The 16,603-nt window shown below is 38.8% G+C and overlaps 1 protein-coding gene and 1 non-coding gene across 10 annotated transcripts in view; both read left to right on the top strand.

Annotated features, from left to right (window-relative positions):
- ITSN2 (intersectin 2) overlaps positions 1 to 16,603 on the top strand; it is a 157,129-nt gene that overhangs the window by 71,397 nt on the left and 69,129 nt on the right. For 3 of the 9 annotated variants that reach the window (XR_004027042.1, XM_030800230.1, XM_030800232.1), the window contains 4 exons: positions 634 to 773; positions 2,128 to 2,208; positions 11,430 to 11,566; positions 14,977 to 15,152. Coding sequence is in view for 8 of the 9 variants with exons in the window: in XM_030800230.1 (XP_030656090.1) it covers positions 634 to 773; positions 2,128 to 2,208; positions 11,430 to 11,566; positions 14,977 to 15,152 (534 nt within the window). In the remaining variant the exon portion in view is untranslated. The remainder of the gene's footprint in view (positions 1 to 633; positions 774 to 2,127; positions 2,209 to 11,429; positions 11,567 to 14,976; positions 15,153 to 16,603) is intronic. The other 6 variants (XM_030800231.1, XM_030800235.1, XM_030800234.1 and 3 more) reach the window with 3 other exon arrangements.
- On the top strand, positions 13,182 to 13,309 carry LOC115831643. Its single transcript, XR_004027166.1, has one exon.

Raw genomic sequence — 16,603 nt, 5'->3', positions numbered from 1 at the left:
AACAGATAATATTGCTATTTTAATTTATTGTAATGTATTCCGCATTATATGTTTCCATCTGGTTTCTTCATCACTGCATGAATATGTAAAAAAAGATAATATAAAATGAAACCTTCTGTTCTTACCTCCTAAAATAATGTTACTAAATAATCCAGTTAGTAATACTTATTGAATCTTTGCTGTGAATATTTCCCTGTTCTTGGGAGCACTAAGAATAAATGGAAAGCTACTGTAACTATAATTTATATTAATTGAGTATTAACTGTGGACCAGAGTATACAATGGCTTTATATCCATCACCTCATTTAATGTAGCATTATGCTCATTGTATAGATGAAAAGCCTGAGGATTCGATTGGTGAAGCATCTTTCCTAAAGTAGAATTTCACTTCAGGTCCTAGTCCTTTTGAATGCAGAACCAAGGCTTATAACCATTTCCTCTGATGCTCTTTCCAGCATATAATCTGGGAAGTGGAAATAACAACTGAGTGTTTTCTCTTGTACTGGTCTACATTATGTGTATACATCCTTCGTATTGGTCTAGTTACATCAATGTGACCAAACAGTAAATGGCATGCTGGTAATGACATACGAACTTCTGCAAAATGTAAACTGTCTGATGTTTGTTTTTCAGATTCAGGGGTCAGTTTACTTCATAAAAAATCATTAGAAAAGGAAGAATTATGCCAAAGACTTAAAGAACAGTTAGATGCTCTTGAAAAAGAAACTGCATCTAAGCTATCAGAAATGGATTCTTTTAACAATCAACTAAAGGTATTTATTTTTGATACTATTTATTTTTAGGTAACTGCCTTCTTACCTTCATTATTTTGATTTAATAGAATAAATAGCTAAAGCTATTATATGTATTACATTTTCATAATTTATTTTATAATTTCAACCATACAAGAATTCCAAGATTGTTTTTAATGTTCTAGTTATATGACATAGTGTCATATAACTAAACATATACTTTATCAGTTTCCAGTTTTTGATGACTATGTGCTGTTTGTCTTGGCATCTATACATTTCCAGAACAATTGCCTTTGTCAGTATTACAGAACTGGTCTCAGCCAATGTTATCCTAGGCAATTTTCAAAAATGGGAAATATGGAAAATTTGAAATAGTTTAGGTCGCAGAGGCTCTTTTAACACAGTTTTTATTTTTTTCCTTGGTAAGTGTAATTTAATTAACCTTTGTTAAATAATGCAATAATCAGTGAAATCTAGAACAGAATCTGGCACTATAAACTTTGCATGAAAAGCAAGTTAATGATTCATTGTTTGCCGCAGTGGCAGAGCAGATGTCCAAAATATAGACTGTCTGCATATCATTCACCACAGTATTCATTGTACACTGAAGCCATACCTATGAAAGAAACTAAAAACCAGACTCATGGCATAGAATGTAAATTTGGGAATAGTCTCAGTTATTCCTTTGCTAACAATATAAAGTTTCCAGAGCATAAGGTATTCTCTGTAAGAAATAAAGCTTTTCTAAAGCTTTTGTATAAGAAATCTCTCTCTTCATATGGCTTTTATCATGCTGACTTATTTAGAATAACATTAACACCAAATATAGAGTAAACAGCATGCTAAAGAAAGGACGACATGGTGGCTTCAGGTAAGGAAAGGGAATTTGAGGTGAACAATGTTAATAATACACTTTACACAAGCATATATTCAGTAGAAAAAAATTTTATAGAAAACCAAATCATTTGTCATTGCTGGTTAGACAAGCCAGCCAACTTATCTTCCCTATATTATTTCTTCAAAAAATCTACATAACTGGGCATGGTGGCTCATGCCTGTAATCCCAGCACTTTGGGAGGCCGAGGTGGGCAGATCACGAGGTCAAGAGATCGAGACCAGCCTGGCCAACGTGGTGAAACCCCATCTCTACTAAAAATACAAAAATTAGCTGGGCGTGGTGGCATGCACTTGTAGTCCCAGCTACTCGGGAGGCTGAGGCAGGAGAATCGCTTGAACCCAGGAGGTGGAGGTTGCAGTGAGCTGAGATCGCGCCACTGCACTCCAGCCTGGCGACAGAGTGAGACTCCATCTCAAAAAAAAAAAAAAAAAAATCTGTACATAGTTTAATTGGCTTTTTATCTGCCTTATCTTACAGTGTGGGAATATGGATGACTCTGTTCTTCAGTGCCTTTTGTCTCTGCTAAGCTGTCTCAACAACCTCTTCCTCTTACTTAAGGTTATTTTCTAATATCTAGCTTCTTTTCTTTGAGTTACTTTACTGTTTTATTTTTTTAAAACTAGACTATTCTTTGCCTTTATCTGAGTATCTTTGTTTGAAATAACATATACAATATAAGCCTTTTTCTTCCTGCTTGCTTGAATATCCTTCTGCTATCTGACTGCCTGTTTGAGTCTAATGCCAGAAGTCAGTAAGGTTGCCTGTCACAGTAACCTTTCTCAAAAGAAGCCCAGGACACTTAGAAATATAACCTGGTTCCTTTACAACATCCCTGTGAGTGGGTTAGCTGATAAAGATGATTACTAACTCAATTCAAAGGAAAATGTGAGATTACCCATATCACCGAAAATCAGTGTTTAAAATAAAACTTAATACTTTATGAAATCTAGGGCAAGTTTATGTCATATATGCACCAAGCTGCTTCCTAATACTGTTTTAAGGACAATTTTAAAGAACCAATAATGCAGGGGCAACTTTAGTCAGGTCTAGTTACCAGGCTCATATTTAGACATGCTTGCACATCAGATAAAAATGTTTAAATTATATAAATAACTATTTCTCTTTGCCATGTATAACGTAGAGTATTAAAAATATTTTAATAGAGCTTAAAGAAGTGTGCTTTATGTTTACTGCTGGCTGACTCCAGTAGATTTTGACTACACATTTTACTCAGTACTAAAATGGATGGCAATAGGGCAGGTGCCTATATGCATATATATTCCACAGTGAAGACAGAAACATGATAAGTAGAGTTCATTTGTTACCTGAGCAAAGTAGGGCAAATTGGAAAGATGGTAGCAGCAGGGGACCCATATTTTAGCCTTTATGGTTATGGCATGAATGGCCAGATTATATGGTTTTTAGAACTTTTGCTACGGATTGCATAGAAACTAAACTAAGTTTCTTCATCTGTAAAGTGAAGTTTAATGATGATTTGTGGACTGTTCTCCCTCACAGAGTCTGATTCTTTCAGTTAGCATTTGATTCTCCACAGGCCAGCAGTTATTCTTGTCCCTTGTTTTACTTTGTTCCTTCTGCTTCCTGCCTTCCAGACTTACACTGCTTATTGATACTTTCATCAGAGCAATTTAGGAAACTAAAGAGATAGATAGGAAATCTATACTGTCAGAGCAGTCAGGAGACTGTGTTGTCACAGAAAGCAAGAAAAGAGGTCTTCTGTAGTTACTAGAAAATGATACAGAGTTATTAGTTAACATAATACTAAAAAATATTGGCCAGGCGCGGTGGCTCACGCCTGTAATCCCAGCACTTTGGGAGGCCAAGGCGGGTGGATCACCTGAGGTCAGGAGTTCGAGACCAGTGTGGCCAACATGGTGAAACCCCGTCTCTACTAAAAATACAAAAAATTATCCGGGCATAGTGGCGGATGCCTGTAATCTCAGCTACTCAGGAAGCTGAGACGGGAGAATCGCTTGAACCCGGGAGGCGGAGGTTGCAGTGAGCGGAGGTTGCACCATTGCACTCCAGCTTGGTCAACAAGAGCAAAACTGCGTCTCAAAAAAAAAAGAAAAAGAAAAAGAAAAATATCCATTGAATTTGTCAAAAAGGAAACTTTTGAAGACCTTGCTAAAAGTGCCATTTCACTTGAGTGATAAGCAGAAGCTGGATTGCAGTGGATCAGGAATGAGTAAGAGTTGAGGAAGGGTTAAGTGAGTAGCAACAACTCTTAGAATGAAAAGAAAAAAGCATGGGGGTCGAAGGAAGTTTATTTATTTATTTATTTTGGTTTAAGAAAGACTTGAAGGAAATAGTAAAGAGAAAAGAAAGGAGGAGGCAGGGGGAAAGAGAGAAAGATTGATGGAGCAAAGTCCCTGAAGAAGCAGATTAAGATGGAATGGAGAGCACAGATTAAAGGATTAGATAAAAAGAATACTTTCAGTGTAACATACGGAGAGAAGATGGATATGAATGCAGTTAAATTTGTTGGTAGAGAGTAGGAAGTTGACAGTGAAACGGGAAATGTTCCCTTGTCCCCCTCCAAGAGCAAGTGATGGGGGTGTGGCTCACTTCTTCAGTGCCCCCCTGCTCAAACCTCTAGGGGAGCATACAGATGGGCAGGCTGTGGGGCTCTGACCCCACAGCAGTGTCTAGGGGTGAATGTGTACAGCTGAAGCCCCAGTGGGGTGTGTTACAGAGTGCTCTTTTAGTTTGCCGTCTATAGGCGGTTTGTGTTACCCAGCTCAGTTAGACCCGTTTCCTTATCACAAGGACAGAACAGAGGGATTTCTGTATCCCAGGGTTTCTTGCCTTCGTGTACTGGAAGAATTGGATCACACGTGGGCTTGGAGAATGAATGCAAGGTTTTATTGAGTAGAAGTAGCTCTCAGTAGATGGGGGAGCCAGAAGGGAGATGGTTTTACCCTGGAGTCGGGCCGCAACCTGACTTCTCACTGCTCTGGCCAAACTCTGCGTTGTTCCTCTGTTCAATGGCCTGCTGGCCTGCTGGTGCCTGTTGACATGCTCTTCCACCGGCGTGCTCTTGATGACCAGCTGCTTGTGTCATCTTCTGCCGATGTGTTCCTCACGACGTCCGGCCACTTATGTCTCTGCCTTTTTAGGATCTCGGGTTTTTATAGGCACAGGATGGTGGCGTGGCAGGCCAGGGTGGTCTTGGAAGATGCAACATTTGGGTGCGAAGGCAGGAGTGCCTGTCCTCACCTAGGTTCATGGGCATAGGCCTGAGGGTGAAGCCCTAGCCAGGGACCCGCCTTTCTCTACCCAGTACTTCCCTGGCCCACTCCCCTATCGACAGCTTCAAGACTTAAAATCAGAGGTAAGTTGGACCATTAGAAAGAATCTTCCTGGGTAGAGGAGGACATGATATAACTCAGCCTAGGCCAGAAGAAGAGGGGTGGAGATGTAGGAAGTTCTATTGATTTTTTGAGATGGAAAGATGAGAGAGCTGCAGTCTGATGGCCTAATGAGGCAAGGTTTATAGCTGGTAGTGAGGAGAATGGATGGAAGATTAGGAAGTTTCAGGAGAGAAATAGGCATGAAATAGACATCTCAGTGCAGATATGCAAGCTTAGTAGAGGAAAACCTAAGTGTGCTGAGCAATGTTGAATGTCTTATTGAAGTTGGAGGTGATGTATTTAAATTGAAAAAAGTATGCCTAATTGTGTGATTTTTCCTCACGATGTTCAGCTGTTTAGGTATAAGCACAGAGAAAGCTGATGAAATAGGTTCATGGTTCATACAGGTTTGAGATTTTAATAGACATGCACAAAGAGAGAGGGACAAAAGAGTTACAGATCTTGACAAAAGCATTATGATCAAGATGAGCTCTGAAACATGAACTAGACATGAAGGATGTGAAGAGAGGAAGGGGTGTTAATAAAGAAAGAGAATGATGGGAGTCAACAGAATGGTCTCAGTGAGGTTGAAAACCTATTGATGGCTGGGCATGGTGGCTCACGCCTATAATCCGTGCACTTTGAGAGGCTGAGGCGGGTTGATCACCTAAGGTCAGTAGTTCCAGACCAGCCTGGCCAACATGATGAAACCCCGTCTCTACTAAAAATACAAAAAATTAGCTGGGTGTGGTGGCGCACGCCTTTAATCCCAGCTACTCGGGAGGCTGAGGCAAGAGAATTGCTTGAATCTGGGAGGTGGAGGTTGCAGTGAGGCAAGATCATGCCACTGCACTCCAACCAGGGCAACAAGAGCAAAACTCTGTCTCAGAAAAAACAAACAAACCTACTGATATAGATGTACCAGGTATAAGAAAAGTTCGAAGGGTAAGAACTTACGTTTGAAGAATGGGATATTTGATCAATGGTAGTTCTGTTTCTGATTATAGTAAGACTCAGGGTGTAGTAATGGGAATGATGGATTAAGTAGAGTTAAAAAGGTCATTGATGAAGAGATCAGCCTGAGAGTTGAGGTTTGGATTGCATCATTTATGTGGATGTCAAAGACTTAGAGAGTAGTGAGGTGAGCGAATGACCAGGTGACTAATAGATGACAATAAAAAGGAAGGAGAGAATGGTATTACTGGATGGTAGGAGCCCCAGAAAAGCATGGAGTTGGTAAGAGTGAGGGGGAAATAACCATCTGAAAGTGGCAATGAAGAACAAAGAAAATACCGTAGTTATCCTCTGACCCTGATGTAAGTGGAGTGTATGATAATAAACTGAGAGAGGACTAGCGGAAAAGTAGTATCCCGAGGGATCAGCCAAGAAAGTGAAGAGGTAAGAGAATTTTCGTTCAGAGAAGATTGGTAGCTATATGATAGTTTCCTGATCACATAGAGGAAGTTCCAGGAGAGTGGAGAGGTTTGAGGAGAGAATGAGTAGGGGATTGGGTCAGATTAAGGGATAAACAGCACTGTAGAGATAAGAATTCAGGTGATAAGGAATGAGAAGAAAGGCTATGTCTTATCAGTAGATGAGATGGAACTGGTCCTGATAGTGCTGGAGGAGGACAGGCACTTAGTTCTAATGCTGTGATCCTTTGTGATAGTAGAGCACCTGGGTTAATCACTCCTTTAGGCTACTTGTAGTGACAACAGAAGTAAAATACTTTAAATTATTTATCTTAGAATGTTATGTTTTACTGGAACCTGCAATATGCATGTACAGAATCAATAATTTTTACTCTTTTGGTCAAGTTATACTAAGACAAATAAAAAAGCCAGTGGATTCAAAAGTGAGACATTTGACAGGCCATTATACCATTAAGAAAATTCACACATCTGGCCAGGTGCTGTGGCTTATGCCTGTAATCCCAGCACTTTGGGAGGCTGAGGCGGGTGGATCATGAGATCAGGAGTTCGAGACCAGCCTGGCCAGCATAGTGAAACCTCATCTCTACTAAAAATACAAAAAATTAGCCGGGCATGGTGGCAGGCGCCTATAGTCCCAGCTACTTGGGAGGCTGAGGCAGGTGAATCACTTGAACCTGGGAGGCAGAGGTTGCAGTGAGGTGAGATTGTGCCACTGCACTCCAGCCTGGGCAACCGAGCGAGACTCTGTCTCAAAAAAAATAAAAATAAAAATAAAAAAAGAAGTTAAAAAAGAAAATTCACACATCTTTAGCAGTGAAGTGCAATGAAAACTGTACTGGCCTAGGAATCTAAAAAAGTGAACTCTAGTCTTATCCATGCCACTTGCCAGTTGTGTAATGATCTGTCATTTACCCTCCAAATTTTGCTTTCTTCCTTTACAAAACATGCTGACATTATCTGCCTGTCTTCTTTGCAAAGTCTTATGATTAAATGAGATCGCATATAGATGGAAATGCTTTGTAAAACTCTTATATACAAATATGCAAATATTTTTGTTATTTGTGAAAAAACAAAATTATTTTCCCCCACTCTTCTTAAGAAAGGGGTGGTCAGAATCTCCAAAATATCTTTAATATTTTGGAAAGTCAACCAGTGTTGACTTGAGATAATGATTGGGGAAATGCTTGTCCGTAGAGGGAAAGTAGAATCTGTTAATGGTAGAATCGTGGTTTCCTTCAAGGAGTTAGGTCTTAACCCTATGCTTCCAAGGATCTGGAGTAACCTACATTAGTAATACCCCTCCAGGTGGCATAACCCGCCTTGACCAAGTTGGATTTACCTCAACCATACAAAGATGATTTAACGTACAGAAAAGTTTAATGTAATTTACTATATAAACAGACTAAAGGAGAAAAAGATTATGCTCATCTCTTAGATACAGGAAAGGTTTTTGATGAAACTTAGTATCCATTCATGATTTTAAAAGTAAAACTTATTAGCAAACTAGTAATAGAAGTTCCTTAACGTAAAAGAGATAATCTGTCATTCTATTAAGATTGAGAACAACTTGGCTGGGCGCAGTGGCTCACGCCTGTAATCCCAGCCCTTTGGAAGGCCGAGGCAGGTGGATTGCCTGAGCTCAGCAATTCACGACCAGCCTGGCCAACATGGTAAAACCCCATCTCTACTAAAAATGCAAAAATTAGCCGGGCGTGGTGGCATGAGCCTGTAATCCCAGCTACTCGGGAGGCTGAGGCAGGAGAATTGCTTGAACCCGGGAGGTGGAGGTTGCAGTGAGCTGAGATCGCGCCACTGCACACCAGCCTGGGCAACAGAGCAAGACTCCGTCTCAAAAAAAAAAAAAAAGATTGAGAACAACTCTTAATGAATTCTGATTGGTTTATTTTTTTCTTGCTTAACTATTATGTGTAACAAGGACCTCCTGGAAGTAGTGACCTAACCCAGAGGAATAGGTCTAAGGATAGGAATTTTTACATTACCATAGTCAAATAGAGGAAATACTTGGCAAGCTTTGTGGTGCTCTTCAAATCTTACTAATTTGCATAGACTATAGTTTATGCATTTTTCATTTGTCCAATAAATATTTATTAAATATCCATATTGTACTAGACTCTGTTGGCCGTAGACAGCTTGATGAAAGACAGTCTTGTTGTCAAGAAACTCACTTCAATGGAGGAGGCAATCATATAGTTGGAAGACACTGTGATAGAGGAATATACAGAGTGGCACAAGGAAGCTCATTAACTCTGACACTGGAGGGAATAGGGTTAGTAAGGGAATACTTAGAGCTGTATTTTAAAGGACAAGTTGGAGGGCTAAGCCTGCAGCCTTGTTGAGATCAGACATTAATTTGGCTCCCTTTTACTCTCCTTTTAAACTTAGTACTCTCCTCATTTTTGACTTCATCCAATAATAATAGCTAATATTTATTGAGAACCTATGTGCTCTGCACTATAATAAGCACTTTATATGTATTAACTCATTTTATCCTCACAACAACTCTGTGAGGCATGTATCATAACAAGCTTCCCCAACCCGTGGTCCACAGGCCACATGCGGCCCAGGACGGCTTTGAATGCAGCCCTACACAAATTTGTAAACTTTCTTAAAACATTATGAGATTTTTTTTGCAATTTTATTTATTTATGTATTTATTTTTAGCTTATCAGCTATCATTAGTGTATTTTACATGTGGCACAAGACAGTTTTTCCTCTTTCCATGTGGCCCAGGGAAGCTAAAAGATTGGACACCCTTGCACTATAATTAACCTCATTTTACTGATGAGGAAACTATAACTTTCCTAAGGTTATACAGCTAGTATACAGAGCCTGAGTCAAGCCTTATTAGTCTTATTCCAGACTCATGCTCCTCATGACTAAACCACCTTGCTTCTCTATGTATTGTAACCACTATATTCTTCTGCTTTTCAATAGAATTTAGAGAAAGGTACAACAAATAAAACCCTAGAAGCTGAGAGCTGTGGAAAATTCGCTATAAAAGCAGTATGCAGGCCGGGCGCGGTGGCTCACGCTTGTAATCCCAGCACTTTGGGAGGCCGAGGCGGGCGGATCACAAGGTCAGGAGATCAAGACCACGGTGAAACCCCGTCTCTACTAAAAATACAAAAAATTAGCTGGGCGTGGTGGCGGGCGCCTGTAGTCCCAGCTACTCGGAGAGGCTGAGGCAGGAGAATGGCGTGAACCCGGGAGGCGGAGCTTGCAGTGAGCCGAGATTGCGCCACTGCACTCCAGCCTGGGCGACAGAGCGAGACTCCGTCTCAAAAAAAAAAAAAAAAAAAACAACCAAAACAAAAAAAAAAGCAGTATGCATTATTATTGGCTTAAGCTGTAAATGTTTTGCTCAGACATGTTGGACATAGTCTCTGGACAGCATGCTGTACTTAGATCAAATCTACTATTTCAATCAAGTAAAAGGTTCACTTATAAAATAGTTATCTCTGAAAAGAAATGGAGTTTGGAGTTGTGTTATTATGTATAGGTTGATGCCAAAAAACATTTTTTACCGAAACATTCTACCCAAATATTGTCCAGCTCTCACCTTTGCCATGAAGTTTCTTTTGATTACTCTTAAGTCCCCCTGCCCCCACTTCTTTCCTCCAGCCTTCTTTTTCTACTCTCTTGTTCAGGATTCTGTAGATTCCAAATGAAAGAAATCTAGTTCAAAATAGTTAAGCTAATGAGTGATTATTAGAAGCATCCTAGGACCACTAACTGAATCCATGGAAGGGCTGCTGGACAGGGGCAGTTCCTAGGTCTCCGAGCCATGATATTGAACATTCAGCTTCTATAGTACCCTTTCTCTCCACCTCAGTCTCTAATCTTTATTTCCCTTTTTTCTGAGTTGATTTTATTCCTATCCCCAGGTCTTATTTGGTTGTGAGGCAGCTCCAGGTTTACTTTATCCCAGTTTAATAGCTGAAGAAAGGTTTCGTTCTCCCCACTTCAACATATGTGAATCCCAGGAAAATATTCTGGGCCAGCTTGGATTATGCTTATGTCCTTTGGACCAATCGTTTCTGAGCAGGGAAGTAAGGTGCTGTGATTGTTTAGGTCAGGAATAAACAATTGTGCCTGGTGGGAATGGGAGGAGCTCTGAGTTTGGCAGACCTTTTAAAACCACATAAGATGTTGGGAGGAAGGTGGAAAGATCAGTTTCCCAGAGGAAGGCAGGGTGCTGTTGAAGAAGAGGAAAAAAAAATGCTGAACAGATAATCACAAGTTCCTGCTAAGGAATTTACCTCTGCCCTGCATGTTGACACTTGCCTTTACACTGAAATTGTGAACTCTTTAAAGGCAAAGTCTGTAGACTTGGAAGTCAGCCTTGTATTGGATCCCCTTGGAATGCTTTATAGCACTTAGCATACAACTAGATGTTCAATAAGCAGTTGTTCATTTCAACTTCTGTTTGGAATACTTTTCATTATTTTGGCTCATGGTAGTCATGATTTTAGGCAGACATCTTTTTCCATTTTTAGTTTTGAACTAAATTATTTAATAATTCTGTGTTTAGTTCAAGATCATATTGGATAAAAATAACTTGGTTAAACTACATATGTCAAAAGCATGACTGAACAAAATTTCTCTTCAGATGTTATAACAAGCAAATTATTCCCCTATATTTTTAATGGATTGCTTTTTTAAATTGAAAATGATGTACCAAATCAAAGCATTGGCTTGTTAACGATTCTGTGTTCCATAGAAATGAATTGATAGAAAAGTAGATTATTTTAATGTGTTTATCTCAGGAGCTATATGGTTTAAATACTTAAGGTTTTTTTTATTATCTAAATATTTTTTAAAACTTTAAATCTTTTAAATTTAGTTCAACTTGCTGTAGGAGTTTTATCTTTTAATGCAAATGCCACATTAATACATATGACAAGCATATTTAAATCATTCACATATTGACTTATTTTCTTTTTCTCCTTAGGAACTGAGAGAAACCTACAACACACAGCAGTTAGCCCTTGAACAACTTTATAAGATCAAACGTGACAAGTTGAAGGAAATAGAAAGAAAAAGATTAGAACTAATACAGAAAAAGAAACTAGAAGATGAGGCTGCAAGGTAATATAGCTGATATATTTATTGTGCTATATTGCCATTAGAATTGTAATTTTGTTGCTCATGTCTTTAGTTTATGAAAATTTAAGGAAAATAAAAGGATTATCCTAATCAGATTCTAGATCTCATAAGTTCAATCCTTTTAGGGATCAAGTTTGCAGTAACTGATTTTATTTTCTACTAGTGAAAAATAACAGACTTTGGAGTCAAACCTGTATTAGTTTCCTGAAAGATCATAAAAGCAGAATACTTAATTGTATATAGTAATACTGAATGTAGAATGCCACATTGATGCATTTTTCTTTTTATCACTGAGATATATTAATTGCCTCCATTTATAGTAAGGAGAAGTAAGACATTTGTGGTATCCGAAGCCTAGAATTATTCATTTAGAAACTTTGCATGGTATTTTTCTGCCATTAAGATTCTTTTTCTAATACATTCCTCTTTCTTCCAAGTTCTCTAGTATCAGAAAGTAGTATAATTAGTTAACAAATATGGATGAACCAGTATTTTTTTGCCTTGGTAAAGAGTAGATGAGTAATTTCTATGAAAAAGCTAATAGTTACTAGGGAGGCAAGAAAGACACATTACCGTTTAGCAGGCCTCTATTCTTAATGGTTTCAAAGTAGCCACCTCCAACACATTTTTTTGAGTGGCTGTTGTTGGCTGTGATGCTGGTAGACTTTGGATTATTCCTCATAATTCTAATAGGAGATTCAGACAGTTAAACAAATAACTGTAATATTGTTTACTCCTAGACCCCCATTTATTTATTTTGAGACAGGGTCCTTGCTCTGTCACCCAGGCCGGATTGCAGTGGCATGATCAGGGATCACTGCAGCCTCGACCTCCTGGGCTCAAGCAATCCTCCCGCCTAAGCTCCCACTGAGTAGCTAGGAATATAGGCATGCACCACCACTCCCTGCTAATTTTTTTTGAATTTTAATAGGAATGAGGCCTCTCTGTGTTGCCCAGGCCGGTCTCAAACTCCTGGGCTCAAGCAATCTGCCCGCCTTGGCCTTCTGAAGTGCCGGGATTATAGGCGTGAGCCACTGCGCCTGGTGATCTAGACCCCTGTTTTTGTGACCTCCTAACGAGATAATAGAATAAGATAGAAGTAGAGAAAGTAAAGTTCAAACGAAGTAGCTCTTATAGCTCTTATTTACTGCTTAACTTGTGCCACTTAATTACATAAGGGAGCTGTGCAGTGGTTCCACAGCTAATCCTTATGTCAGAACTTTCTATTGACATATGCAGTTACCTTAATCTTTCTTCATCGTGTTCACAATTCCTTTCAGGCCAAAAGATTATACTAGTTATATGCGTTTAATTTCATTCATCATCCTTGCACATTATCTTAGGTAGTAGAGAAGAGAAATCAAAGAGAGCAGAAGTGCATATAGGACCTACTCAGTCTGAAGCTGGGTCTTAGTACCACATCTTGGTTTGATTAGCCATTTGCCCAGGTATATTCCCTTCTTTTCCCCAAGGTATTGGTAATAGGTTTTCACATGTTAGATGTGGCCTCTTTGCCCTTTGCCCAGCTTCTGAGGCATCCTGTGGCACTGGACTGATTTCTCAACCAGTAACTCTTACATAACATTTACCAGAATTCTGGCATGGTTTCCTGCAGGGTGAGCTCAGCCAAGTACCACCCCTCAGTAAGCCTGGAGTAGAGGGGCCTGACATCCTTTCCTTAAATTAAGCAAGGAGCCTTATCCAGGTTGTCCTAGTCTCATATTTATGTGGCCATGATAACCCGGCAGGAGGAGTTGATGGAAAGAATGAAGAGCTTAAAAAATATATAGAAAATTTTAATTTAATGAGCCCTCTGGTTTTTTTGTGTTAAATATGTGCTAAGTACTCTGATAGTGATATTTATAATGCTGTAAAAATTCAAATGAAAACTAACTGAGTATTAATTACTAGGCTTGGAAAAGTGTCCTGGAAAGTTACAGAGGAACTAAGAAAGGGGATATTAGTTGACACTGAGTGAGGACTGCAAGAGAAGCATTTTCCTCACAGGAGAACCAGAAGTCAGTTATGAAAGTTGCCGGAGGAAGCGTTCTGTGACATGATAGAGGATGAAGGAGGTTTGGAAAGTGTTGGAAGGAATCTAGTAAATGGGCTAGTGAACCAGCAGTATGAAGTCTGAAACAGTTGGGAGATAAGGAGAAAGCATTGATGACTAAGGGCCTACAATATTTTGAATTATCCAGGATTTCCAGATTCCTTCAGGAATTAAGGAATAGAGATGTGGAATTATGCCAAGGTTCCCACTTAGGAAGGGTATATATGCTGACAAATCTCAGGAATGTATCCAGCTATAATCTTCACTGCCCTGATAGTGCTGAGGCTTGGAGAAGGTGCTAAATTTAGTGGTGGCAGCTCTACCTCTGAGTAAGGTTGTGAAAATACATGCAAAGGAGAACTATAAGATGCATGAGTTCTAATACTAAAATAATTGATCACAGATCACCTTGACTGGCTGGAAATCAAACTGTAGCTGTGTTAGATTTCATTGAAATGTTTACCAAAGCACGTGGACCTAGAGAGGAGAAATGCTGTATTATCTAAGCAAACAAAAAAGACTTTTTGAAGTAATAATATAAAAAGTAGACTGGGCGCAGTGGCTCATGCCTGTAATCTCAGCACTTTGGAGGCCAAGGAGGGAAGATTACTTGAGGCCAGGAGTTCCAGACCAGACTGGGCAACATAGCAAGACCTTGTCTCTACAAAAAAAAAATTAAAAAGTTGGCTAGGTATAGTGACGTGCCTGTGGTGCTAGCTACTTTGGAGGCTGAGGCAGGAGGATCACTTGAGCCCAGGAGATCTAGGCTGCAGTGACCTGTGATTGAACCACTGTGCTCTAGCCTGGGCCATAGAGTAAGACCCTCTCTCTTTAAAAAAAAAAAAAAAAAAAAAGTAGGTTATTTTTCTAGAAGCGTTTCCTATTTCCACAGCAACAACGACTAAACCCCTGAAACAAAGATTAGATAGTACAGTGGGAATAACAGCTGGAAGACAGTTCTTATCAAGTATCTGGAGAGAAAGGAAGGAAACTTAGATATAATTTTTAGATTTATTTGCCAAATGGTTCCATTTCAACCTTTTTCTTTTTTTCTTGAGTTTGGAGGTTGGTTAGCAGGAGGGAATTTTTTGGTGTGGGAAATTGTCAGTCATACACCCCAGTGCATCCACTAATCAATCCAAAGCTTCCAAAGCTTTTCTTGATTGATTGATTGATTTGTTTTCCTTTCACCTCTGATCTCAGCAGTTTCTCCCCACCCCTGTACTAATACTTCATTACTAGTTCTTCATCTTGACAGGAACCAGATCTTATAGTATGTTTTTATTTAGTGTAAAAAATTTCTAGGACATTATACAAACTCTTTTTCTTTTATGTAAAGGAAAGCAAAGCAAGGAAAAGAAAACTTATGGAAAGAAAATCTTAGAAAGGAGGAAGAAGAAAAACAAAAGCGACTTCAGGAAGAAAAAACACAAGAAAAAATTCAAGAAGAGGGACGGAAAACTGAGGAGAAACAACGTAAGGATAAGGATACTTTGAAAGCCGAAGAGAAAAAACGTAAGGATAAGGATACTTTGAGACAGTAGAACAAAAGCAACAAGAGAAAAATGACCTGATAAGAGACAAAAAAAGGGAAGAAAATTAGAAAGATACTAATTGTAGAGTCAGAAAAAACCTTTTTATAAATTAAACTTGGATAAAAAGCATGTAGGCTTATTAAAACAGGCTGAAATCTTAACACAGCAGTAGAAATCTTAGCACAGCAGGAGAAAAGAAGATAGGTACTACTGATTGTGAAAAGACTCTGACATGGTTTTCATAATTGAAGTAAAATAGTTTTAAATATTTTAAAATTTTACTCCACTATAACTAAGCTATTTATTTTAATGAAACAACAGTAAAATTTTGATACACCTCAATTTCTACAATACTTTTAGTAGTATTGTATCTCTTTTAGATACATAAACCGTTTGAATCATTATTAATGATACAGTGTGTTGAAATTTTATAAGTTAAAGCATTTATTCTAAAGATGAACAAAGTAAACAATTTTGTTTTTTTTAATTTATCATATATATATTTTTTATTGTACTTTAAGTTTTAGGGTACATGTGCACAATGTGCAGGTTTGTTACATATGTATCCATGTGCCATGTTGGTGTGCTGCACCCATTAACTCGTCATTTAGCATTAGATGTATCTCCTAATGCTATCCGTCCTTCCTCCCCCAACCCCACAACAGTCCCCGGAGTGTGATGTTCCCCTTCCTGTGTCCATGTGTTCTCACTGTTCAATTCCCACCTATGAGTGAGAACATGCGGTGTTTGTCCTTGCGATAGTTTACTGAGAATGATGATTTCCAGTTTCATCCATGTCCCTACAAAGGACATGAACTCATCATTTTTTATGGCTGCATAGTATTCCATGGTGTATATGTGCCACATCTTCTTAATCCATTCTATCGTTGTTGGACATTTGGGTTGGTTCCAAGTCTTTGCTATTGTGAATAGTGCTGCAAATTCAGTATATTTGTGTACTCTTCCATTATTTTCCTTTTAGAACCATTCTGATAGATCTATAGATTTTTCTTCAGCCATCCCTGTTAACTTGCTAATCTTCTCTTTTGAGACCCCCCTTTTTGTCCTTTTCTTCCCTGTTATATTCAGACCTCCACAGATCAAACTAAGCCTCTCTTTGCTTGGTCTCCTTCCACTTTGTACAGCTCAGCCTGGCCCCCACTCCTGCGCTTTCCTTTCTACCCATGTATGTGCTTCATCCTGCAAGTCATCTCTTTGTTTTGCTGCCTCCTACCTTACTTAAGATGAGCATCCTTGTTTGCTTTTTTGTTAGATGACTAGTCAAGATACTGAAATCCTAACAAGTCTGTGTCAAGTGGATTTTCATTGTACTATTTGGTGCTCAATTTTTTCTTTTAGGTTTTAGAGCTCTTTATTGAGTCATAGCAAAGATATGTATACATGTAAGTTGCAAATAATGACAATTGTCTT

Source organism: Nomascus leucogenys, chromosome 19 (genome assembly GCF_006542625.1).
Source record: "Nomascus leucogenys isolate Asia chromosome 19, Asia_NLE_v1, whole genome shotgun sequence".
NCBI lineage: Eukaryota > Metazoa > Chordata > Mammalia > Primates > Hylobatidae > Nomascus > Nomascus leucogenys.
The sequence above is the reverse complement of the archived record's forward strand: the minus strand, read 5'-3'. Positions and strand labels throughout refer to the sequence as shown.